Below are 27,477 nucleotides of genomic sequence, written 5' to 3'. Positions count from 1 at the left end.
CAGCCGGCCGCGTTCTCCGATGCCCCGCCCTCCCGGAACCACCTCTCCTGTGACGTAGGTGGCGCGCGCACTGCCTTCAGGCCCGTCTTTCTCGACTGGGACCAGAGAACGTTGTCGCTTGTCCTATGACGCGAAAGTAACCAAGACTGTCGGGATCGGAAGACTGAAAGGACCGAAGGCCGCAGTACTTGACCCTGTATTTTGGGAGTTGAACGGAGTAAGTTACAGTCGGCCTATAGGGTCGCTTAGCTTGCGCGAACTCTAAATAACTCCGTCCTTTTTCTCGCCGTCTACTCTATCATCTGTTGTCCTTCTTACCCCGCCCCCTCACGCGCTCCCTTCAGTTCCTTGGCCAAGTTCTCTATGCGCACGCGCCAAAGTCCTCCGGCAGCATTTGTAGTTCCCATTTTCAGAGAGTGGGGGCGCTTAGGGACCCTGCGTGGGTAGGTTTGGGGCGCGCCCAGCAAATGACGGCGTCCATGCGGAAGTACGGATGCCGACAGAAGCAGTAGTCAGTAAAGAGAGTACCTTATTTCGCAAATTGGAGCTGAGCTATGGCTGCCAGAGGATAACGAACGTGAGGATTTGTATTCTAAAATTATCATCTTCTTTTGCAGGACTCTGCCATAGTCCTCAAAAGAGTTAAAAGTCCAGTTATGGAAGGGAACTAACAATAAGTGCTAGATACGGTATGCAGAGTGCGTTAGTAAAGAAACTTAGAGAAAACAAATGAGGAGGCAATTAATTAGAGAACACATGGTGGTGGAAGACCTCAAAGAGTAAGCTACCATTTAACCTGGGTCTTGAAAATTTAATAAGGAAATTGAGATGAGAAGATTCAGACAAGGTAAAAGACCCAGACCACTAAGTGTTGAGGGATTTGAATTGTAGGCAGTGACTAGAGCAATGGTTCTTAACCTGTTTTTGGCACACGTCTTTTGAAAACATAGTAAACGTTATGGATTAGTTTCTCAGGAAAACGTACATGTTCACCTGTTAAAACATTTTCCGAGGCTTGACACGGTGGCTCACACCTGTAATCACAGCACTTTGGGAGACCAAGTCGGGCGGATCACAGGAGTTCCAGACCACCCTGGTCAATATAGCAAAACCCCGTCTTTACTAAAAACCCCCAAATTAGCGAAGAGTGGTGATGCATGCCTGTAGTCTCAGCTACTCAGGAGGCTGAGGTAGGAGAATCGCTTGAGCCCAGGAAGCGAAGATTACAGTGAGCCGAGGTCTTGCCTCTGCACTTCAGCCTGGGCAACAGAGCGAGGCTCCGTCTCAGAACAAAACAAACATTTTAGGCCAGGCACGGTGGCTTACGCCTGTAATCCTAGCACTTTAGGCCGAGGCTGGTGAACCACCTGAGGTCAGGAGTTCGAGACCAGCCTGGCCAACACGGTGAAACCCCGTCTCTTGTAAAAATACAAAAATTACCTGTAATCCCAGCACTTTGGGAGGCGGAGGCGGGTGGATCACGAGGTCAAGAGATCGAGACCATCCTGGTCAACATGGTGAAACCCTGTCTCTACTAAAAATACAAAAAATTAGCTGGGCATGGTGGTGCGTGCCTGTAATCCCAGCTACTCAGGAGGCTGAGGCAGGAGAATTGCCTGAACCCAGGAGGCGGAGGTTGCGGTGAGCCGAGATCGCGCCATTGCACTCCAGCCTGGGTAACAAGAGCGAAACTCCGTCTTAAAAAAAAAAAAAAAAATACAAAAATTAGCTGGGGGTGTGGTGGCGGGCACCTGTAATCTCAGCTACTCGGGAGGCGGAAGCAGGAGAATTGCTGGAACCCGGGAGGCAGAGGTTTCAGTGAGCTGAGATCGTACCATTGCACTCCAGCCTGGGTGACAACAGCAAGAATCCGTATAATTTCCTCAGAAAAAATTACTAAATACTTTTAAATAGCAAACACACACACACAAATGTCTTGGTGTCAGGCTCACTTTTCCAGGTTATCTGTGTATAATCTTTTACTATTTTACAGCTGTTTAACTTGTAGAAAGCAATATGGAAATTAGGTCTGTCCAGTAAAGGTGCAATTAATTATTGTCCTGACCAGTATTTATTAATATTTATTTCAACGTTTCTGATTATGTACCTGCCCTTTTTTTTTTTTTTTTTTTTTTGACAGAGTTTTGCTCTTGTTGCCCAGGCTGGAGTGCAATCTCGAAATCTCGGTTCACCGCAACCTCCGCCTCCTGGATTCAAGCGATTCTCCTGCCTCTGCCTCCTGAGTAGCAGGGATTATAGGCATGCGCCATCACACCCAGCTAATTTTTATATTTTTAGTAGAGATGGGGTTTCTCCATGTTGGTCCTACTGGTCTTGAACTCCTACCTCAGGTGATCCACCCACCTTGACCTCCCGAAGTACTGGGATTACAGCTGTGAGCCACCACGGCCAGCCCGACCTGGTTTTTAACACTTAACTGGTTTCCTCATTTACAGTCAAGCACCATATACCGACAGACCACATGTATGACAGTGGTCTCATAAAATTATACGTGTGTAGTAGCTGATACTAACTAGGTTTGTGTGAATACATCATAGAATAACTGCATGCTCTGTGATGTACTTACACAATCACCTGACTGCATTTCTCAGAATGTGTCCCTGTCATTAAGCAACCCATGACTGTGCTTAAATCTTTACTGTGAATTCATTTTATATTTGTACAAGAATCTTTGTTTTACCTTATCTTTAAAATGTATCATTTAACAGTTTAATGGAGCTCGCAAGAATTCTTGTCCAAAGTTGCGTGGACTTCAGGTTAAGAATTCCTGAGTCAGGCTGGGTGTGGTGGCTCACACCTGGCAAGCACTTTGGAGGCCAAGGCGGGCGAATCACCTGAGGTCGGGAGTTCAAGACCAGCCTGACCAACATGGTGAAACCTCATCTTTAAAAAAAAATTAAAAAAAAAAAAAAAAAAGAATTCCTGAGTCAGAACATAGAGTCCATGGTGATAAATTGCAGGAAATTCTACCAAAAGGTAGACAATCTGGATCAAACATACCTGAGACAACTTACTGAGCTACTAAAAATACAAAAATTAGCCATGCATCCCAGAGGCGGAGGTTGTAGTGAGCCAAGATTGTGCCACGTACTCCACCCTGGGTGACAGAGCAAGACTCTGACTTAAAAAAAAAAAAAAAGATGGCCGGGCGCGGTGGCTCACACCTGTAATCCCAGCACTTTGGGAGGCCGAGGCGGGTGGATCATGAGGTCAAGAGATCGAGACTATCCTGGTCAACATGGTGAAACCCCGTCTCTACTAAAAATACAAAACATTAGCTGGGCACCGTGGTCCGTGCCTGTAATCCCAGCTACTCAGGAGGCTGAGGCAGGAGAATTGCCTGAACCCAGGAGGTGGAGGTTGCGGCGAGCCAAGATCGTGCCATTGCACTCCAACCTGGGTAACGAGCAAAACTCCGTCTCAAAAAAATAAGAAAAAAAAAGATGGAAGAAACTGTTGCCTAGTGGGATTGTGAGGATTTACAAAAATGTATATAAAGTAACTGGTGGTGTTACACAGTAATTTTTATTCCAGTTAAATGTTACTTTTTTTTTTTTAGCAATGTTTTCTTAAACTGTATTATGTTACAGGAAGGTGCTAAGGAATTTCTATTGTTGCATGTTTTGACATAAGCATCACAAAACCACGTCTGTGTTTTAGATGGGTTATACATAGGCTCCTGTTGAGAATAGATGACTTACAGAACAGTTTATAAACTATTGCCATATTCTAGTGACAGTAGTTGTAGAAAACACTGGATGGAGATGAGAGCCATTTCAAAAGTCAAACTGATAAGATTTAACAACAGATTGGATAGAATAATGGTTACTTATTGTGTTCTATGTATCAGCAATTTGAAGTGCTTTATTTTCATTATTTTGCTAACAACTCTCTTACATAGGTATGATTTTTATCCATGTTTTATAGACCGCAGAGAGATGGTATAACTTCCTCAAAATCCACACAGCTAATAAATAGCTTGATTGGTTAATTTGGTGGAACATGGCATCCTTAAATAAGTTGAAGGAGGCCAAGGTGGGTGAATCACCTGAGGTCAGGAGATCAAGGCCGGCCTGACTAACATGGTGAAACCTCATCTCTACTAAAAATACAAAATTAGCCTCCCAAAGTGCTGGGATTACAGGTGTGAACCACCATGCCCGGCTGAAGAAAGTATTTTCTTTTTTTTTTTTTTTTTCCTAAGCCAAACTGTATCCAGCTTTATTAAAGATACTTTCCATAAACAATCATGGTATTTCAGGCAGGACATGGGCAGACAATCATTAACAGTATACAACAACTTTCAAACTCCCTTCTTTGATGGACTACCAAAAATCAGAAAGCCACTATAAAACCCAGTGAAGTCTTCATCTGATGCTCTGAACAGGGAAAGTTCAGAGTGAGGGTTGACATTTCACATTTAGCATGTTGTTTAACAACTTTTCACGAGCCGACCCTGACTTTCAGAAAGTGAAATGAAAATGGCAGAATTTATCTGAAGATCCACAATCTAGAAATGGAATCACTGTTCTTTTGACAGGTGCCATCTCAGTGGCATCACTGGCAAGTCCAGATTGCCTGACACACTGGTAACAAATGACTAGGGGTTAGGTCCCACCAGATGTCTGGGCTTAAGGGAGTTAAGTCTATGCTGAAAGACGGAAAGGGAGAAGAGGATATAAAAATGAATTTGTTTTTCCATACCACAAGGCTTTTGTGTGCCAAGGTGGCCATGTGTGTCAAAGTCAGGGAATCCCTCCTCCTGGTAGCCAAGAGGAAGTCTCTCAAAACTAGAAGGGAAAGGCATTTCCCCACATCAATCTAGCTTTGGAGACGTTCTATTAGTGACATATGCCCCTTCCCCCAAAGCAACAATGAAGTGTTCTGTGTGCTAACAACATAGCTTAAAAAAAAAAAAAAGTAAAACAAAATTCTGCATTTTTATAAAACTTGATAAAAAATAGTATTTCAAACTGTACAGTCACCAGAAGTACACAGTTATCAAAAATGCACACACTTCACTTGGCATCTCCAGCACCTTCGGCTTTCTGTGCCTGGTCTGTTTTGGCATCTCCATTTTCTTCAGGGTTATTCCCTTCCTTGCCAGCATCAGCTTTTCCCTTTTTCCCTTTGGGTACCTTCTCTCCTTTCTTTGCAGGGGCCTTTTTAGGCTTGGGCTCTGGCTTTGGAGGAGCAGGTTTAGCAGACAACCTCGCGGATCTTCTCTGTGGTTCGTCCTTCACCTTGGCTTTATCTCCTTTAGCATCCCCTTCAGCCTTTCTCTTGGGCATGGTGGCGACGGCGGCGGGACATAGGCGCTGGGCGCGGGATGCAGCAGCGCGTGGGCTTTGGTCGGTCCGGGGGTCGTTCTCGCCTCTTCTTCTTCACACTGCTCAGAAAGTATTTTCAAGGAGGAAGTTACCAACTGCATTTGCTGCTGAGAGGTCAAGTAGACAGTGGAGCTCATTGAGGACTTTGCAGTTTCTCTAGAATGGTTCAGCGGAAAGCCTAACAGAATGGGTTGAAGTAAAACCATTAGGTGAAGAACGTGGTTATGTGGTACTTAATGACACCTGATTGTTTTTCTATTATTCTGACCTGTAGCTGTGTTTTATGTCTTAAATTAGCATCACCTAAATATGATATTACTTGTATATCTTCAAAATTGGTGCCTGACTGATCTACTGAAGCCTGTTCTAAAATGCCAAAATGTCCTTCTGTTGATGAGAATGCATGTTTAGTTGGAGATTTGAGGTAAAACGCATTAAGGGCTTTGGACCCTCTTAACCGGATATCACTTTGAAACACATTATTTCTGTTACTATCAGCAAAATCACTGAAGCAGTTAGAGATACTAATCAGCAGTCAGACTCAAAAGGTTCAAATACTATGTTTACCAAAGAAAGATACAAGGCAAAAGATAGGGTAGATATAGCTTCTTCATCCCGGCAGAGGCCAAGCCATTATATCTAGCAATTACCCAGATTCACTTATTTTTTCTCCCATTTACCCACAAGAGGCATGTATGGCTTCCCTAGATAAGGACTAAGGTGTGTTTAGGATTCTTTGACACATAAAATCTTTAACACCTTTTGCCTGTCAATCTGCTGTTCTGGTCACATAGGTATAAGGCCTCCATGCCATTCAGTTGCTGCTCCAAACCAGGTGCAACATGGGAAACAGATACAACACTCTCCATTAGTCTCTCCAGTTTCCAAGAAGACTGTATTATGGGAGACTGAGGTTATTCTCAAGCAGACTCTATTATCCCAGACCTGATATTAATCCTTTGCTCATATACCTCTTGTGATTCAATTCATTCAACAAAATCTAGGCACAATTTATTCAACAGATTTTTAAGGGACTGTTGTGGCAGAGACTGACAATCTGTCAGTAAACAAAACAGACAAAAATCTCTGATTTCATTGATCTTACATTCTAGAAAAAAAAATAAATTGCATGGTAATTGTAGTAATGTTAGATGATAAATGCTGTGGACAAAAATAAGACATGGAAGTTACCGTGTATGTGTCCATAAATTTGCATTATTAAATATGGTTGTGGGAGGAGACCTCAATGAGGTGACCTTTAAATAGACACTTGAGGAGGTAGGAGAGCAAGCTGTGTTATCTCTGGGGATATGTGTTTCAGGGAGAACAGGTTTAGACCTGATAGACTTTGCTGGGTGAGTTTCAGGAAGTACAAGAAGGACAGTATGAGGAGCTGACAAAGCAAAGGCGAAGAGATATGCAAAGTAACTTGAGGAAGGAGGGGGTTAGAAATTGCTGCCCCAGAGGCTGGACGTGGTGGCTAAAGCCTATAATCCAAGCACTTTGGAGGCCAAGGCAGGCGGATCACCTGAGGTCGGGAGTTCAAGACCAGCCTGACCAACATGGTGAAACCCCATCTAAAAAAAAAAAAGATAAAAAAAAAATAAATAAAAGAAGAAATTGCTGCCCAAGAAATAAACATGGAAAGGAAAAAGGAAAGGCTGATTTCTATCGCTTACCAGTTGAATTCTGCCTCTAGAAAGCATAAATTAACATTTTAAAAATCAAAATCAATGATCAGTTTATTTTTATTTTGTCCCATAAAGGTTATAGTATTAAAAATCTGAATAGGCCAGGCACACTGGCTAATGCCTGTAATCCCAGCAGTTTGGGAGGCCAAGGCGGGCAGATCACCTGAGATCAGGAGTTCCAGACCAGACTGGCCAACATGGTGAAACCCCGTCTCTACCAAAAATATCAAAAGTTAGCTGGGTGTAGTGGTGGGCGCCTGTAATTCCCAGCTACTCAGGAGACTGAGACTGGAGAATTGCTTGAACCCAGGAGACGGAAGTTGCAGTGAACCAAGATCACACCATTGCACTCCAGCCTGGGCAACAAGAGTGAAACTCTCATTTCAAAAAAAAAAGAAAGAAAAAAAGTAAATAAAACTTATTTGGCAGGGGAGGGTGATTGTTGTGATGGAAAGTATCCAGGTTCCTTAATCTTACACTTTTCATTTACTGGCTTAAAAGTACGGCTTAGTGAGATAAAGGTGTAATTGTTATATTATACTAGAATAATCTGGCCCTGCATTTTAAATGGTGCAAAAAAACTAAAGATTTCTAACATAGGGGGTAAATTATTTTATAATTTAAATTATTAAATATAAAAATAAATTTTCCTTTTGTCTTCTGACAGCCAAATGATGAGTCCATTATTCTCTCAGACAATTAAAGACTACTCTAAATTAAACTATATTAGCTATTTTGCTGATTTAAATATTTACCTCTTTTTCTTATAATGCACAGGAATGGAAACTGAAAGTGGAAATCAAGAAAAGATAATGGAAGAAGAAAGCACTGAAAAGAAAAAAGAAGTTGAAAAAAAGAAACGGTCACGAGTTAAACAGGTGCTTGCAGATATTGCTAAGCAAGTGGACTTCTGGTTTGGGGATGCAAATCTTCACAAGGATAGATTTCTTCGAGAACAGATAGAAAAATCTAGAGATGGATGTAAGTTTGCTTCAGTAAAGGAACCAACTTTTAGATAATGGTTGCCTCTGAATTTACTTATAAAGTAGTATATTCTTTTTTTTTTCCTTTTTTTTTTTCTTTGACACGGAGTCTTGCTCTGTTGCCCAGGCTGGAGTGTATTGGTGCAGTCTTAGCTCATGCAACCTCTGCCTCCCAGGTTCTAGCGATCCTCTTGCCTCAGCTTCCCTATTAGGGATTACAGGCACACGCCACCATGCCTAGCTAATTTTTGTATTTTTAGTAGAGATGGGGTTTCACTGTTGGCCAGGCTGGTCTCGAACTCCTGACTTTGTGATCTGCCTGTCTTGGCGTCCCAAAGTACTGGGATTACAGGCATGAGCCACCATGCCCGGCCTAAAATAGTGTATTCTATAGTGTATATATTCATTTCTGCAAATATGTTTCTTGTAATGTTTTAATTTTTATTTAGTGAATGACAATCTTATCTTTTTAAGTATTTTGGGGTTTAATTGCTTCAGTAATCATTTATCATGTGTAACTGGAGATGACAGTGCTATACTTTAGTTCATATAATAAGGCATTTCACCTAGCTCAATGTCATTTTTTGTTTCACTTTTTTAAAAACTTTTTATCTTTTTTCCTTAGGCTGGAATGCACGGACTCCTTGTCTACTCATTCCAACCTCTGCCCCCTACCTCCACCCCTTCAGCTCTACTCAAGCAATCCTCCAACATCAGCCTCCCCAGTAGCTGGGACCACAGGCAGACATCACCATGTCAGCTAATTTTTTTTCTGGCATTTTTAGTAAGAGAATGGGATCCAGATATCCTTAGAATGTCTAGATATTGCTAAGCAATAATTTGTTTAAATCTTAATATGCAATTACATACACTAAAATCTGACATTTTAGGTCTGCCAAATATGCAATGCCATTTTAGACCTTATACCTAAACAGTACCTCATCACACAATATTGTTAATAATGCTAAACAGCACAGAGAGGGCAGGGGGTTGTTTTTCCTACATGAAGTGTCCCTCTGTCTCCCAGGCTGGAGTACCGTGGTGTGATCTCATGGCAACGATCTCATAGCAGCCTCCACCTCCCAGGTTCAATCAGTTCTTTTACCTCAGCCTCTAGAGTAGCTGGGATTACAGGCACTTGCCACTGCACCCAGCTAATTTTTTATATTTTTAGTAGAATTGGGATTTCACCAGGCTTGCCAGGCTAGTCTTGAACTCCTAACTTCAAGAAATCCACCCGCCTCAGCCTCCCAAAGTGCGATAATTATAGGCGTGAGCCACCATGTCCGGACTGAGGGGCAGGTTAAACCTGTTGATATACTAACACTATCATTGTTTTCATTTTCATTAGATGTTGACATATCACTACTTGTGTCTTTTAACAAAATGAAAAAATTGACTACTGATGGGAAGTTAATTGCCAGAGCATTGAGAAGTTCAGCTGTTGTAGAGGTAAGAATTAAGAATGACTACAGTTTTATTATATCCCCTAATTATAGTTTTATTAATGTAATGTGCTGTTTGAAAGCTTGATTTGGAAGGCACCAGAATCAGGAGAAAAAAACCTCTGGGGGAAAGACCAAAGGATGAGGATGAGCGCACTGTGTATGTGGTAAGCAAGAGCCCAGATCCCCAGTCAGAAACTGACATAGAAGCATAATTAAGACGAAAATTTATTGACATTCTGAAAATAAGGATTGTGAAAAACTAATGTTGCTTCTAATTTATCCTAGGAGTTACTTCCCAAAAATGTTAATCACAGTTGGATTGAAAGAGTCTTTGGGAAATGTGGCAATGTGGTTTATATAAGTATACCACATTATAAGTCTACTGGAGATCCGAAAGGATTTGCATTTGTAGAATTTGAGACAAAAGAACAAGCAGCAAAAGCAATTGAGGTAGGTAGGTCCAGATCCTAAAAAGGAAAAAAAAGAAAATATAATAACAAGTATCAAAATACTAAAACTTTTGCAATCATTTCAGTTTCTTAACAACCCACCAGAAGAAGCACCAAGAAAACCTGGCATATTTCCTAAAACAGTGAAAAATAAGCCCATTCCAGCCTTAAGAGTTGTGGGTGAGTATTTTTCAATATTTAAATAGATGTAGTTGCAGTATGATGAAACTAATGATGGCATTTTTACAGAAGAGAAGAAAAAGAAAAAGAAGAAGAAAGGCCGAATGAAGAAGGAAGACAATGTCCAAGCCAAAGAGGAAAACGTGGACACAAGCAACACCAGTGTCAGTAAAATGAAAAGGTCCAGACCCACATCTGAGGGCTCTGATCTAGAGTCTCCTGAACCCCAAAAGCAGCCTTCAAAGAAAAAGAAAAAACGGGATAAAGTTGAAGTATCCAGCTTACCTGAAGTCAGAACAGGGAAGAGGAAGAGAAGTAGCTCTGAAGATGCAGAATCCCTAGCTCCCCGATCAAAAGTAAAGAAAATTATTCAGAAAGACATGGTTAAGGAAGCTTCAGAAGTTTCCAAAGAAAATAGAGGTAAATCTCCAAGGTTTTAATTAGATAAATTAAGCTTCTACTTCACCCACTTCACAGCTCGATGTCTTAACTGACTTTTTTATTTCAAGATATAGAAATCTCTACTGAAGAGGAAAAGGATACTGGAGATCTAAAAGATAGCTCTCTCTTAAAAACTAAAAGAAAACACAAGAAAAAACATAAAGAGAGACATAAAATGGGAGAAGAAGTTATACCATTAAGAGTACTATCAAAGTAAGTCTGTGGTTTAAATTCTGTTGTCGTTGGCTTAACAATCCATCACCATTGCTAAAGTGCAATTCCAATTTTGTTCAACAGAGTTGCATATTAGCAACAGTAATAGCCTGTAGCCATGAACTGCACACAAAGTGGGCATTAACACAGTCGCTGATTCAGTAGGAACCACCACACTCAAACATGGAAGCACTTATTTTTGTCATGTCACAGCAAGTGCCTCCATGTTAAAGTAGAGGGGGTCCCTTAACAGACTTTAAAATACAAAATGAAGCTTAAATATGAGAAACTGTTAATACAATTAAGTTATTTTCTAAAGCTTATAAAAATGTAAAAGGAAGACTTACCATCACCAAAACATGGAAGCACTTACTTCTTTCGTTTCAAAGCAAGTACATCCACGTTTAAGTGGTGGGGAGCCCAGTCTTGGAAAAACTTAGAATCCTTTAATCTGTAACAAAAGCTAAATAACCTTAAAATATAGCAACAAAACAATTAACAAAAGGTGTGCTGACTTGGAGACACCTCCACTGAAACATGGAAGCACTTACTTTTGTTTCACACAGCAGGTACCCCCATGTTAAAGCAAAGGGGATCCCTTCAACCTCTATAATACAATGAGGTTAGCATGTTCTATCTTGGAGAAATAAGTTGGATTCACTCCTACTAAAACATGGAAGCACTTACTTTTAAAGTCACAGAAAGCACTTCCATGTTAAAGTTGAAGGGAGCCCACCCACATAAAACTTCTTTGGACCTCTGAGTAGTTAGAGCTGGAGAAAAACCAAATGACATACCTTTTGAAGAAAAAAATTTTCTTTACCTACCCAAAGTAGTTTTCAAAGATTCCTGTTCTCCTCCAGAAGGGTAAAAGGCAGGAACTTCAGCCACTTCTATTTATACTATTCTTAACTCCTGAATTCCTTTTGCCTTTTTATCTCAGAGAATCATTACAAGAGCCTTTTGTTATTTTAATGTATCAGCTCTCAGGGAATGTATGATCCTGGGTGGGTCTGGATCTTTTTTTTTTTTTTTTTAAAGTATACAGATGTCAATGTTAACAGCTAAAACCATTACCACAAGATATCTTCCTCTTTAAAAAAATAAAAAATCTCCTATGTGCTTGTTTGATGGCATAGATTAGGGCAACAATAAGTGCTCCCACAGAGCTAAGAGAGGCATTGTGTTTCTATCTGGAGGAACTCTAGCTGTTTGAAGAAACATCTACATGTTAAATGTATGTAAATAAATAAATTGCTTCCATGGAGTGTTTTGTTCTACTTGGAAATTCTTTTTGATTCAAGCAAATACTAAGGAATGTTATCTTTCAAATGGGAAGCAGTTTAACAAATGTTTAATCTCACTTTTCCCACAGAGATGACTGATACTAGTAAATGTTACTAGTTAATTAAGGAATTGATGCTGAAATTGTACTTTCATAAATTAAAATACTTGAGACAACTCAAAAATTTAATTGGCAGTCTTAAAACATTTAATCTGAATCTTGGGGGAAAGGGAACTCCCTTTGCCTTTTTGCTAGCTAAATGCCTGTAGAACCCAGGAAATATTTTGAATTTGTGTTTAAAGAAACTGGAAAGTTGGGAGGAGGAGTTGCTCCAAGTCATTGTGAATGTATATATTTAGATATTTCCATATTTACTTTTTATATTTAGTCATCTGTTATCACTATTTTGTTTCTTTTCTTGCAGGAGCGAATGGATGGATTTGAAAAAAGAGTATTTAGCACTACAAAAAGCTAGCATGGCTTCTTTAAAAAAAACAATATCCCAAATAAAATCGGAGTCAGAAATGGAAACAGACAGTGGAATACCTCAAAGGACTGAAGTAAAAAATGAAAAAAGTAAAGGTCACTGATAGTTTTGGCAACATTGTAATATATATGAAAATGCTATCTCTGAATTGTTACAGGATGAACTTTAATTTTAAAAAAACTTGATTATTCCATGTCATTATTAGAACAATTCTTGATTTGCTAAGTTATCCAGATGTGTGATTTACTCTAGATATAAGAATATTTAAAAGGCTCATTTTTAACAATTTTTTAAATAACCTGAGTTTTCTCTACAGTTTTCATTATTAATCAGATGAGTGCAGAGTGTGTAAATTGAGCAAGTTTGCAGGAATGATGTAGTTTCTCACTTGTAATTTCGTTCTGCAGTATGAACCACAAGCAGGAACAAGTTAAAGCAAGATTCTTAGGAATTCAAAATTAGGATGCATTTAAATTCTCATTTCTTATAAAAATAAATGTTCACATTTTAATAATAGTGTATTTAAAACACAGTATCCTATAACATTTTTTAACTTTTTTGAGTCAAAATTTGCTGTTCCTGTGTTCAGAGGGGCTATTTTAAAGGCTTTATGGATGCTCTTCTAGCAGTAACAGTTTGAATGTAGAATAATAAAACTTTCTCAATTTTATTTCATAGTATTTTGAAATAAGTAGTATGACATAAAATAACCTTTAATTGCTTATTTTAAATTAAACATGTTTTAAATTATTTAAATTTGCCTCAGAAATTATTCTAAGGTAGTCCTCTTAAATATTATATTGTTAAGGGTAAGAGATTAAGTCCTGGTCTTTTTCCTTTTCTAATCAACAGCCAGCAGTGAAGAGTGTCGCACCCAGGAGAAAGTTAATGCATCAGGACCACAGTTCGTGAGTGGAGTGATTGTGAAGATCATTAGCACAGAGCCTCTACCTGGCAGGAAACAAGTCCGGGTAATGATTTTCATCCCCTAGGGCATTCGTTCCTTTCTTTTCTTATTAACTTCCCTGTGTGATAATATTTTGAATATGGGAGACAAAACAAATTAAATTAGAATTTGTACCTCTATGGTAAACTACCTGTACAGTTTTGATTCCATGGTAACTCTGGTTTAATTTTGAAGCAGAATCTGACATCACTGAATCAGTTTTATAGTAAGCACAGTTTAAATATCCTTCTCTATAGGAAAATTGTAACTTTTGCTTCTTTTTATTGGCATTGTTTTTTTTGTTTTATCCATGTGCTGATTATTTTTAAAATTTTAATTATAGAAAAGTATAAAATACTTCTGAAAACCTATAAAAATGTTGCGTGCAACAGCCAGTAAATCCATAATTCTGTAATACAGAACTATGCTACGAATTGCTGTACACACAGGTTTTATAATCTTTTTTCACTTTCTACAGTCTATCTTCTATAGCCTTTTATACCACAATGATAGCAATACTTCTTTCTGTTAAGGAAATCATATACTTTTGTGTGAGAGTACCATATTTTATTTACCCTAACCCTGCCTGTCACCCTTTTAAAATGTGAATCCTTTTAAGTATTTTCTTTTACTGATGCTCATCATCTTAGTATATTGTTTTGATTTTACATAGACTCATATCAGTCACAGGTTTTAACTTGAATACCATTGAGGTGGTTGTTATCTGTAAGAACTCCTTATCTAAATCTACAGATAAGAAGTATCCTACAGTCTTATCCTGCAATCTTGTAGGTGTCACTAAAACACAAATTTTGATTCTCTTTCCAATATTGGTGAAGGATTTGGCCAAACCCAAATTGTTGTTACCAGGTTGCATTTCAGGAGAACGCTGAAAATTGAGGATGTAAATGCTGCTGTGGTTAGTCAGATTGCAGAAGATTTAATACAAAAATTACTCAGTGTTATTTGGAATCACTTATTAAATAACTTCTATTATTTAAATGGTAACTCTATCAATTACAGATTCATCATTTATGATCATCAAAATCATAAAATCAGTCCCTGCATTAATCCAGTTAAGCAGTTACTTACATTTTGCTGAAACAAAAACTGAGCTTTGCTGGTGGTTACAGCTGTCTGTGACTTGCCCATGTGATTAACAGGCTAATTTGTCATTCTATGGGTTTTAAATTCTAAGAGTTTTAAATCAAGAGATTAGCCTGACATTATAATGGATATTTAGTAAATATCTTTTGAGTTGTAGTAATTGAATCTGCTCAAAAGTCAGTTACAAAACTCATTACTGCTAGTGAACACAGTCAAATTTCACCAATTTGATACTGAATTTTTTACTTGCTTTATATCTAAACTTGATACTAAATAACTAGATAAAGAAGTTGGAAAGACTAGCAAATATATTTCTCTGCAGTTCTTGTTTTTTTTTTTTTAATTGATTCGGCAAACAGTTACTAAATGCCTGTTTCCTGATAGTTTGCTGAGTGTTAAGATGAGTTAAGATCTAGTCCCTGGCAGATTTTATTACATATTCTTTATTATATACTAATAAACTTTTCTTATTCTGTGATGAAGTAATACTCCCAGATATTGCTCAATTCGTTCCATAATTCAAACATCTAAAAATTCAGCATCTGAAAGTAATCTAAATTAGTTGTGTCTTGAAAATTTAGGTTAAAACTTAAGGAAGGCAAGATAAATAATACTTTTTTTCTCCTATTTAGGGATCTCCAGTTATTTCTTTAGCTTTGTGAATGGAAGTTGATGAATTAGGAATTAGTGTAACATTCCTGCATAAATGCATTGTATACTCTGTAAAACCTGCTGGGAAAAAAAAAAGTTGATTAAGAATGCAGGAATCTGGTTAATTTGCCCTCACAGCAGGCAGTGTAGGTAAAAGTTTTCTTTGCTGAGTGACCACAAATTGTTTAGAAGAGGTTACTTTGGTATTTTTTTCAGAAAGTAAGAGCTCTTAAACAATGTGGAAACCTAGTATTTTTTTTTAGGTTTGGTGAAACTTTTTTTCATGAGTTGTTATTAAAAGTTGAATGATTTGTACACATATTTTAAAGTCGTAGTAATTTTCTACAGGTGAGTAAAAACAAACCTTTCCCCTTAATCCTTTTTTTTTTTTATTTTATTCCTTATACTAACTACTCCTAGATGTGAACCCTTCCTGATTTAGGGGTTGGGGGACACTATTTCTGCTTTCTGCTCTACAAATCTGTTGTCCTTATAGAATAGTCCCATTCTAGTTCGTATTTGAAGGATGTGATTTAAAGAAAATAAAGGAAAATTTATTAGAGTTAACCTTAATTGGTTTCCTTTTTATTCAAATATATTTTTAATAACATGGTTTATAAGAAATATTTGATATAGGCATACTGCCACGTATGCACCTATGCAACAGCCTTGCATGTTTTTCATATGTACCCCAAAACCTAAAATGCAATAAAAAAAATAAAAATAAAAATAAAAAAATAAATACATACAATGTTATTTATTAAGACATTATTTGTAATTGCCAAAATATTGGAAACAACTCAAACATTCATATATAGAAAATTGATTGCATGAATTATGATAAATCCTTGCAATAGAATACTGTGCATCTTTTTTTAAAAAAATAAAGAAAACCTATATGAACTGACAAAATGATTTCCACGATTTATTTTATTTTATTTTGAGACAGAGTCTTGCTTTGCTGCCCAGGCTGGAGTACAGTGGCACAATCTCGGCTCACTGCAACCTCTGCCTCCCAGGTTCAAGCGATTCTCCTGCCTCAGCCTCCTGAGTAGCTGGGATTATAGGCAGGTGCCACCACGGCCTGATAATTTTTGTATTTTTAGTAGAGTTGGGTTTTTACTATGTTGGTCAGGCTGATCTCGAACTCCTGACCTTGTGATCCACCTGCCTCGGTCTCCCAAACTGCTGGGATTACAGGCATGAGCCACCGTGCCACCTCTTGGCCTATTTATTTATTTTGAGATGGAGTCTTGCTCTGTTGTTCAGGTGTAATGGTGTGCTCTCGGCTCACTGCAACCTCCTCCTCCCGGGTTCAGGCGGTTCTCTTGCCTCAGCCTCTCAAGCGGCTGGGACTACAGGCACCCGCCACCATGCTCAACTGATTTTTGCATTTGTAGTGGAGATGCGGGTTCACCATGTTAGTCAGGCTGGTCTCTATCTCCTGACCTCAAGTGATCTGCCCCCGTCAGCCTCCCAAGGTGCTGGGATTATAGGCATAAGCCACTTGCGCCCAGCCCCAATTTATTTTTAAAGAAAATAAGCAAGACACAAAAGCCTGAATGGGAAAAGGTGTCATTCTCCAAGATCGAAAATGCCAAGAGTCTGGAATAAGAGGGAAATTAAAAATATTGTTTTGGTTCAGACGTGGTGGCTCACGCCTGTAGTCCAGCACTTTGGGAGGCCAAGGCCGGTGGATCACCTGAGGTTAGGAGTTCAAGACCAGCCTGGACAACATGGTGAAACACCATCTTTACTAAAAATGCAAAATTAGCCAGACCTGGTGGCACATGCCTGTGGACTAAGTTGCTTGGGAGGCTGAGGCAGGAGAATCGCTTGAGCTCGGGAGGTGGAGGTTGCAGTGAGCCAAGATCATGCCATTGCATTCCAGCCTGGGCAACAAGAGTGAAACTCTGTCTCAAAATAAAACACAATTGTTTTGAACTAATTAAGCTTCAAATGCCTTTTGAACTCTTAATTTTAATATGATTTAATTTATTGATATTTTACTTTATGGTTTACATTATTTGTATCTTGCACAAGAATTAAAATACACTTTCCCATAATGCCTTCCAAAATTAAAAAAAAAAAAAAGAAATATTTGATATAGGATATTTGCTCCTCATTAATCTACAAAATGTTTTATTTACATAATATATTCTGGCATAACCATTGGAATAGTTTTAGAATTATTGTGAAATTTTTTTATTTTATTTTACATCTTTCTACTTAACTCTAATGCAGGATACTTTGGCAGCAATCTCAGAAGTTCTTTATGTTGATTTGCTAGAAGGAGATACAGAATGCCATGCTAGATTTAAAACTCCTGAGGATGCTCAAGCAGTAATAAATGCATATACAGAAATTAACAAGAAACACTGCTGGAAACTCGAGATCCTTTCTGGTAAAACTTCACAGAAGTTTCTCTTTTCCTTATTGTGGGTAATGTATTTTCTCGGTTTGGCTAATGAAACTAGTAATTTTTTTTTTTAATCTTGCTCTGTCACTCAGGCTGGAGTGCAGTGACGCAATCTCAGCTCACTGCAACCAATTCCCAGGTTCAAGCTTCTCCTGCCTCAGCCTCCCGAGCAGCTGGGATTACAGGCATGCATCACCTTGCCTGGCTAATCTCTCTCTCTCTCTCTCTCGCTATATATATATATATATATATATATATTTTTTTTTTTTTTTTTGAGATGGAGTTTTGCTCTCATCGCCCAGGCTGGAGTGCAGTGGTGCGATCTCGGCTCACTGCAACCTCTGCCTCCTGGGTTCAAGCAATTCTCCTGCCTCAGCCTCCCAAGTTGCTGGGATTACAAGCATATACCACCACACCCGGTTAATTTTGTATTTTTAGTAGAGACGAGGTTTATCCATGTTGGTCAGGCTGGTCTTGAACTCCTGATCTCAAGTGATACATCCACCTTAGCTTCCCAAAGTGCTTGGATTACAGGCATGAGTCACCACACCCGGCAATTTTTGTATTTTTAGTAGAACGAGGTTTCACCATGTTGGCCAGGCTGTTCTCCAACTCCTGACTTTAGGTGATCTGCCCGCCTTGGCCTCCCAAAGTGCTGGGATTAGAGGCGTGAGCCACCACATCTGGCGAAACTAATAATTTGTTTTCTATTCTGTAATATGTATAAAGTAGGATTAAATATAATCCAACAACTATCCTAGTTCTATTATTGAGAATGTAATGCCTTGAATATGGTTTTTTAGATATGTTCTTTTAATCCATCAGAGTTTTTGTTTGTTTTTAAGGTGATCATGAACAAAGATATTGGCAGAAGATTTTGGTTGATAGACAGGCAAAACTTAACCAGCCTCGGGAAAAGAAAAGAGGCACTGAAAAGGTAATTGATTTCATTTGTTTTTTTTTTAGACTATACTTTCTTTGGACATTGAATGCCAAAGTCAGTACTAGGTAGTCATAAAATAATCTTGGCTTTGCTATTACCTAACAAAGATTTACTGAGTATATACTATGTTTTAGGTTGAGAGAGAAAAGTCATTTCTCTAGATTTCAAAATGTGTGAAACTGAATTATTTATCTCACAAGGATACATAATTGTAGAGTTTTCCTTTTTCTTTTTAACAAGTGATATGCTTAGTCTTGATTTCTAGCTGCTATATCTTATAGTTTAGTGGTAAATTATTATACAAAGATTATATAATTAGTAAAAACACAGTGTATTTAGAATGTAGTTTATAAAGATTTGAGGCTCCACAGATAAGATTGAGAGACTTTATGCACAGTGTTTCCCTATAGCAATGATAAGCTTTAGTCTTCTTTCTCTGAGATAGTCAATAGATAATACAAACAAGCTTAAATAAATAATTTAAAGCAAGCCCCTCTTTCAGTAATTTTGTTTTTCTGTCACTTAAAATGATACTGGTCTGATCAGTAGTGGAATCACACCTGTAAATAGCCACTGCATTCCAGCTTAGGCAACATAGTGAGACCCTATCTCTTTAAAAAAAAAAAAAGTTTCGTGCTGTCTTCGGCAGCACATATACTAAAATTGGAACGATACAGAGAAGATTAGCATGGCCCCTGCACAAGGATGACATGCAAATTCGTGAAGTGTTCCATATAAATTTTTGTATTCTTCTAAAAATATTTCAAAAAAAAGTTTCATAACAAAAAAAATTGTCGGTAATTTATAATAATTGTTGCTAGTGAGCTTCCAAGTTTATTTTTAAAACAAGTTATTAGACATGTAAAGGTTAGCACATTTTAAAGTGCCTGGAACAAAGTAGGGTTCCTAATGCCTAACATTAACTGTAGTCGTCAAAATTTATAAATGTACATTATAAAAGTGTAACAAAAACGAAAAAGATGAACTTCCTTTTGTTACATGAGCACTTTAAAAGTCCTGTTTCCTGTAATTAAGCTTGTTGATTTGGGGTCATATTTATTTGAAAAAAAAATTTTTTTTAACTTAAAAAGCAAGTATTTTTCATCAGCTTTCTTCCATTGCCCGGAATTTATCATGATTTGTGGGGAGGTGTCGTACTCATCTTTGTGAATTTTGTTTCCTTGAAAGGAGTCTGAACTTGCTGTGATGGGAAAGCCTCCTGTGCTTCCTAAGGATTCTTTCAGGGATATGAGGTGTTAATTTCAAAGCCTGATTGAGATTATTCAAATGTTAAAATCACTAATCCAGAACGCTGAACTGAAGTGAAGTCACTTTTTAAAATAATAATCACCCTTCTAATTGATGTGAAATTTCATTTAGATTTTATATATTTTTAAAACTAGGAATAAATCATTGATTTTTCATTTTAAAAATTTAGAAAGAGCTCATCTTTGACCAGGAAGTTTCTTAAAATTGAGTTGGAACACACAACTCAGTTATAACACCAGGATTGTTGTTAGCAAAATTTGTTAAGTAGCAATGGAAGTAGCAAGTTGACTCTTGTCATGAAATGAAACGGAGGTACCACACAAAGTAAGTGCTGTGCAAAGTTTGTTGGAAAAAAGGAGTAGACCATACTTAGTTTAGCCTACTTGTTTGCTACTTAATTCAGCTACTGTTTTTTGAGTACCTTGTGTTAGGCACCATTCTTGAAACCTGGGGTAAAGCTGTGAATCACAAAGTCCCCTGCTTTCATGAAGCTAACAGATAAACAGTATAATTTAGGCGATGACCAGTGCTAAACAGAAAAATAAAGTGTATTGCAGGAGAGCATTATATCAGCTGAGGTTATCCGGAAAGCTCTCTGCAAAGGTGATGTTACAGCCAAGACCGTAGGGAAATGAGCAAGTAAGCCCCAGTAAAGTTTACAAGTACAACTTTTCAGGCAGAAACAAAGAAAATGCAGAGACCTTAAAGGAAGACTGTCAGGGACTAGAAGACCAGTGTAGTTGGAGTACTAGGGTGTCTTAGTAATTAATGGAAATTGCTTAGAAAAAAACTAGTAGAACATCAGTGAATCTGCCAAAAAGACGACATAAATACCTTATTGATATGACAATGTTTCTACAATAGTATTGCATTTGGCCCATCATTGAGTATAAGTAAAAAAATTCTGACTCTTAATACTCACATTATGGGGCTGGGCACTGTGCCTCACGCCTCTAATCCCAGAACTTTGGGAGGTTGAGATGGGTGGATCACTTGAGGTCAGTAGTTGGAGACCAGCCTGGCCAACATGATGAAACCCCATCTCTACTAATAATACAAAAATTAGCCAGGCATGGTGGCACACGCCTTGTAATCCCAGCTACTCGGGAGGCCAAGGAAGGCATATCACTTGAACCTGGGAGGCACAGGTTGCAGTAAGCCGAGATGGCACCACTGCACTCCAGCCTGGGCGACAGAGCAAGACTCTGTCTCAAAAAAAACAAAATTAAAATAATACATTAAACACAAGTAAATTAAATTAGTGATGTCTCACAAAAGATCAAGAAGATGAAGGAAAGGTCTGCTAAAAGAGATGTCCCTACTCATTTTAGCCCAAATCTTTGTAGTGTGCCCTATCATTTTGAGCACATTGGTAAAAATAGGTAACAGCTACTAGAGAACGAAGCTTTTCTTTTTTCTCTTTGCTTTTAAAACATATTTGAATTCTTTTCTGTACAAATTACTGATACCCAGCAGGTAAGGCAGAATTTGTAAGATTTGTGAACAGCAGCATGAGTATGATAGAGTTCTAAACATCTTTGGATTTTAATTCACCTCACTGATGAATAATAGGTTTTTAGTGTAATCTAAAAGTGAATTCCTTCCAATGGCCATATGGCACCAAACACTTTAAAACTATTTAAATGTATACTCATTAGAATTTATATTTTTAAGAGAAAAAGATTTGCATTTACTCCAAAGCTTAATATTTTAACTTCATTTTTTAATCAAGGAAGGTTTTGGAATATTTTAGACATTTTAAACAGTTTTCTTTTTTTTCTGTGTAATTTCATTTGCCTTCCTTAAAAATATTCAGGCCGGGCACGGTGGCTCGCGCCTATAATCCCAGCACTTTGGGAGGCTGAGGCAGGTGGATCACGAGCTCAAGAGATCGAGACCATCCTGGTCAACATGGTGAAACCCCGTCTCTACTAAAAATACAAAAAAAAATTAGCCGGGCACGGTGGTGCGTGCCTGTAATCCCAGCTACTCAGGAGGTTGAGGCAGGAGAATTGTCTGAACCCAGGAGGCGGAGGTTGCGGTGAGCCGAGATCGCGCCATTGCACTCCAGCCTGGGTAAAAAGAGCGAAACTCCGTCTCAAAAAAAAAAAAAATATTCAACAATTTATGTTAAGGGTGTAAGAAATAGGAAATAGTAAATAGTCTTAATAACAGATTTGATTTGTAATTGATTTGACCTAAGTGTAATTGTCTCATTTGTCATCTTCTCATTGGTTTGGTTTGGTTTTTGTTTGTTTGTTTGAGATGGAGTTTCGCTTTTGTCCAGGCTGGAGTGCAATGGCACGATCTCAGCTCACTGCAACCTCTGCCTCCCGGGTTCAAGTGATTCTCCTGCCTCAGCCTCCTGAGTAGCTGGGATTACAGGAATGTGCCACCATGCCCAACTAATTGTGTATTTTTAGTAGAGGCAGGGTTTCTCTATGTTGGTCAGACTGGTCTTGAACTCCTGACCTCAGGTGATCCACCCACCTCTGCCTCCCAAAGTGCTGGGATTACAGGCATGAGCCCCCGAGCCTGGACATCTTCTCACTCTTTTTTTTTTTGAAATGGAGTTTCGCTCTTGTTACCCAGGCTGGAGTGCAATGGCGCAATCCCGGCTCACCGCAACCTCAGCCTCCTGGGTTCAGGCAATTCTCCTGCCTCAGCCTCCTGAGTAGCTGGGGTTACAGGCACGCGCCACCATGCCCAGCTAATTTTTTGTATTTTTAGTAGAGACGGGGTTTCACCATGTTGACCAGGATGGTCTCGATCTCTTGACCTCGTGATCCACCCGCCTTGGCCTCCCAAAGTGCTGGGATTACAGGCGTGAGCCACCACACCCGGCCCTCTTCTCACTCTTTTAAAAAATTTCATTCAAACTGATAGTTGTGAAATGTTTTCTAGTCATAGTTTGTTTTTGTTTTTTTCTTAATTATCCACTGCATTCTAATTACTGATTTATTTCTCTATAGTTAATCACCAAAGCTGAAAAGATTAGACTGGCAAAGACTCAACAAGCAAGTAAACACATTAGATTTTCTGAATATGACTGAAAAAATGTTTACCTCTTAATACTTCACTAGATACTTGAGCTGTTCTTGGGATATTCACTTTTATTATGGTAGCACTGCATAATTAATGTTTTTTTTTTAATTAAAAGAAATACATTTATTCCTCAACTTGTAAATAAGACTTTTTTCTTAAGACAAATACGTTATATACCACAATTTTTTTCTTAAACATTGTATTTGTTGAAATTACCTTAGATGTCGATGTCAGGTGATTTAGTAAATAAATGTGTTTTGAACATTACTTGAAAATGTGCTGATTTTGTTTTTATATTGTAAAAACAAAACTTGCAAAAATAACACTACATGAATATATATAAAGTTTAGAAAAATGTTTAACAGCGAACTCTCACTGTACTTAGTAGTTTGTAACTTGCAATACCTTCAATACCTTTTCATGTTGATTCACACAGACATGTTTAATATTTCATTGTATTCATTCCACTTTGCTTATCATCTGAGCTTCCATTGAACAATAGACCATATGAATTGTGTCTAATTAAAATGTTAAATTCTGAAAGAATTGAGTTTTTTTTCTTTTTTTTTTTTCTTTTTTGAGACGGAGTTTCGCTCTTGTTACCCAGGCTGGAGTGCAATGGCGCGATCTCGGCTCACCACAACCTCTGCCTCCTGGGTTCAGGCAATTCTCCTGCCTCAGCCTCCTGAGTAGCTGGGATTACAGGCACGCGCCACCATGCCCAGCTAATTTTTTGTATTTTTAGTAGAGACGGGGTTTCACCATGTTGACCAGGATGGTCTCTATCTCTTGACCTCGTGATCCACCCGCCTCGGCCTCCCAAAGTGCTGGGATTACAGGCTTGAGCCACCGGGCCCGGCCTCAAGTTTATTTTTCATAAATGAAGTTAAATGTTTTATTTTGCTTAGACAAAATGTACTAGGTACTATGAGCACAAGAAGGAAAAAATAGAGGAATCAATCTTAGGCAGAACTGAGCTCTGTTATTTTATTCTGGAAAATCACACGATGAAACATTTAAGGCCTTCCCAGAATTGAATCTACTGGGTCTATACAGGGCTGGCATCTTAATCTCTTATCAAAATCTCAGGGAAGTACTCTGGACAGCCATGGAGTTCATTTCACTGGGCTACAAACCAAATCCTGGTTCTGTCAGCTTTATCCAAAATTGAGGGTCTTATTTGGCCACCCCTAACATAGATTGTGGCAAGGCTACAGTCAGGAATCTGTGCACTTCTATGAGCCAGATATTTAAGGAAATTGGCTGTCTCACTGGTTGGGGTGACAACAGCTAATTGCTACCAAAGTAAGTACCATGGCAAGTTCCCATTCACCCCCTCCATGAAGTTTTTCTCTGTCCACAGGAGCTAGCAAATGCATTTTCATGGAGGAGAAGGAAGAGGTATAAATAGTTGATAAGCCCTATTATGAGGATTATGACTAAAGATGCTCCAGTAGATCCAGAATATCAGGAGTAAATTAAGGTTTGAAGAATTCAATCCATGTCAGTGAGGAATGTCTTAAAGCAACATGGAGATGTTACCAAATAAAATTCCAGAAATTCTTCCATTAGCACTTTTTAAAATAATCATTCAACAAATATTTATTAAATATCTGTGTTTGGAAATTGTAACACTTGGAAACAGTGAATGAAAAGATCCCTCCCTCATGAAGTTTATATTCCAGAGTAGATACAGACAGTAAACAAAATGTAAATTATGGTTTGTTAGAAAGTGATAAGTCCTGGGAACAAAAAGGCAAGGGAGGAGAAATCCTATTCATTCTTTCATTTCTTTATTTTGTAATTCATTGAATTCAAAGAATGTTTATTTAGTCCCTGGTATATATCAGACACTGACTCTTTAAACATTAGAGATACAGAGAAAAGGTCCTTACCGTTGAATGTACAGTCTCTTGGTGAAGACAGGACAAGTAAACACAGTGTAATTGTAGTAAATGTAAGTGATAGAACAAAAGTCACTCCGGATGACAGGAGATGATTCTGTAAATAAAATCATATTACTTTGTGACTTTTCCAAGTTCCTGTTGAACCTGTAATCGTCATTTTGGTAAATTCTTACCGAATTACTGTGCTTAGCACATGGTAACTACTTAATATTTTTTTAATTCAATTAAATCAAATGTGTGCTTCATGATGTTTCCCAAGTGCAGATGTTATTTAGTTGCATAAAGGTGGCTTTTGTTTTCCAGTTGCTGATTCTTAGTATGCACATTTCTTTTTTTCTTTTTTCCGAGTGCCTGCTCTCTACCTATCCTTGTACCTGTCAGTGGGATTTGCTTATTTAACTGCAAAACGAATTTTATTTCTTTTTCCACAAGATGTGCTTATTGAGAAAGCAAAACCAATTTTATTTAATCCCTCCAGCAGCTCAGTAATACTTTCACAAAGAAAACCTTATGGGCCATTGTCTGAGTGGAGATGTGCTACCAGTGTAAAATACCCGCAGATTTTTTGGAAGAATTGGAAAAATATTATTAATCTTTTCATATTGAATATGTATTGAAACAATAATTTATTGTATGAAAGTGTATTATTAAAATGATTTCACCTGTTTCTGGATAATTTTGTATGTGGCTACTAGAAAATTTTAATTGCACATGTAGCTCACATTATATTTCGATTAGACAGTGCTGAGTTGGAGAAACCACAGTGCAACTTGAATCAATGGCAGTATTTACTGTAATAGCTTATGCTGACTCACAGTTACTGAATCAAATGGGAATATTAAAAACTTATATCTTTACAAAAGGCTTAGCTGATGCTAAGAAAGAAAAAAACTATTCTGTCCTCAAATTTATTTGATAAGCCTCATGCTTTATCTTTTGACTTAAAATATATCTGGATTTGTATTTTCCTGTTTCTAGCGGTATGACTATATAGTTTGTCAGGACTTAAGGAGTTTATTATTTTTCTATACTTGAAGAACATTTTGTGGAATTATTTTTAAAATAACTACTGAATTATATACCTGCCTAGTCTTTATTTTAATGTGAAGAAAATACGTGCTAAAATTGGATTAATATTTTTTTAATTAGTCATAATATCCTAGAAGTTAACTAGTGAGGTCGAGGCGGGTGGATCACCTAAGGTCAGGAGTTAGAGACTAGTCTGGCCAACATGGCAAAACCCTGTCTTTACTAAAATTACAAAAATTAGTTAGGCATGGTGGTGCGTGCCTGTAATCCCAGCTACTCAGGAGGCTGAAGCGAAAGAATTGCTTGAACCCTGGAGGTGTAGGTTGCAGTGAGCCGAGATCGTGCCATTGCACTCCAACATGGACAACAGGAGTAAAACTCCATCTCAAAAAAAAAAAAAAAAAGAAGTTAACTAGTGAATTGATAAATTGATAAATTTGTGTTATGTCCTAACACAAATCTCAGCCAACGAGTTAAGGTATACAGAAGATACAACTTTATTTTATATACTTCGATTTAATCTTGCCGGGCCTGGTGGCTCATGCCTATAATCCCAGGACTTTGGGAGGGCGAATCACTTGAGGTCAGGAGTTCGAGACCAGCTTGGCCAACACGGCGAAACCCTGTCTCTACTAAAAATACAACAATTAGCCAGGTGTGATGGCACACCTATGTAATCCCAGCTACTGGAGAGACAGAAGAAGGAGAATGACTTCTCAACCAGGTTGGAGACTGAGGCTGCAGTGAGCTGAGATTGCACCACTGCGCTCCAGCCTGGGCAAAAAAGTGAAACTCCCTCAAGATTTTTTTTTTTTGATGAGGATCTCATTCTGTCACCCAAGTTGGAGTGCAATGGCTCAATCACAGCTCACTGCAGCCTCTAACTTTTGGGCTCAAGCAATTCCCCTGCGTCAGCCTTCTGAGTAGCTGGGACTACAGGCAGATGCCACCATGCCTGGCTAATTTTTTGTATTTTTGGTAGAGACAGGGTTTTGTCATGTTGGCCAAGCTGGTCTCAAACTCCTGGTCTCAACTGATCCTCCTGCCTCTGCCTCCCAAAGTGCTGGGATTACAGGCATGAACCACTGCTCCTGACCTGACACTCTGTCTCAAAAAAAAAAAAAAATCACAGTACATGCTATATATGTAAATGTTTTATGATATTTGTACATATGGATGGATCAATTATACATTTGTTATAATTACATACTTAGTCATTTACATATGTAAAAGCACAGAGCTAAAAATAAAAGTAACCTAACTAATCACCTTATGTTGCATAACATTTAATTAAGTCCTACAAAAAGGTACTGCATTGACAACTATCTTTTCAACTTCTCATTGAAGTAAATAATATATACTAAGAACTCTACAAAAAGTTTAGCAAAAATCTATGAAATTTTACAAAAGGAATGTACCTGGGTAACTACTCAAATCAAGAAACAGATTACTGTGTGCCAAAGAGACACATCAGGAAAAAAAGAAAAGAAAGAAAAACAAACATATAATAGCTGGGCAAGTTGGCACATGCCCATAATCTCAGCTACTCAGGATGCAGACGCAGGAGAATTGCTTGAGACCAGGAGATTGAGACAAGCCTGGGCAACATAGAAAGACCTGGTCTCTTATTAAA

The 27,477-nt window shown here is 38.2% G+C and overlaps 2 protein-coding genes and 1 non-coding gene across 8 annotated transcripts; 2 read left to right on the top strand and 1 right to left on the bottom strand.

Annotated features, from left to right (window-relative positions):
* The first annotated feature begins 98 nt into the window (after positions 1–98).
* Positions 99–23,175, top strand: LARP7 (La ribonucleoprotein 7, transcriptional regulator). 6 transcript variants are annotated; one of them, XM_064383984.1, is made up of 13 exons: positions 99–217; positions 7,820–8,023; positions 9,377–9,477; positions 9,554–9,637; positions 9,759–9,923; positions 10,009–10,102; positions 10,175–10,522; positions 10,612–10,756; positions 12,466–12,617; positions 13,381–13,499; positions 17,477–17,636; positions 18,497–18,588; positions 22,836–23,175. In XM_064383984.1, exons 2-13 carry the CDS (start codon positions 7,822–7,824, stop codon positions 22,914–22,916), a joined length of 1,743 nt encoding a protein of 580 aa, XP_064240054.1. In that variant the 5' UTR covers positions 99–217; positions 7,820–7,821; the 3' UTR covers positions 22,917–23,175. The 6 variants fall into 6 exon arrangements, with proteins under 6 accessions (XP_064240054.1, XP_064240052.1, XP_064240053.1 ...); XM_064383982.1 differs by having other exon boundaries at positions 12,466–12,623; XM_064383983.1 differs by having other exon boundaries at positions 100–217; positions 10,172–10,522.
* LOC105706294 (non-histone chromosomal protein HMG-17-like) lies at positions 4,460–5,395 on the bottom strand. Its single transcript, XM_064383986.1, has one exon. It carries the CDS (start codon positions 5,310–5,312, stop codon positions 5,040–5,042), a length of 273 nt encoding a protein of 90 aa, XP_064240056.1. The 5' UTR covers positions 5,313–5,395; the 3' UTR covers positions 4,460–5,039.
* LOC135277914 (U6 spliceosomal RNA) lies at positions 19,228–19,334 on the top strand. Its single transcript, XR_010345475.1, has one exon. It is a non-coding gene; the product is annotated as a U6 spliceosomal RNA (small nuclear RNA).
* Positions 23,176–27,477: the final 4,302 nt, after the last annotated feature.

The sequence above is a fragment of the Aotus nancymaae genome, unplaced genomic scaffold, assembly GCF_030222135.1.
Source record: "Aotus nancymaae isolate 86718 unplaced genomic scaffold, 86718_ANA_hifiasm-v0.15.2.pri h1tg000033l, whole genome shotgun sequence".
In the NCBI taxonomy this organism is placed as follows: domain Eukaryota; kingdom Metazoa; phylum Chordata; class Mammalia; order Primates; family Aotidae; genus Aotus; species Aotus nancymaae.
Note: the sequence above shows the minus strand (reverse complement) of the source record. Positions and strands in the feature narration are given on the sequence as shown.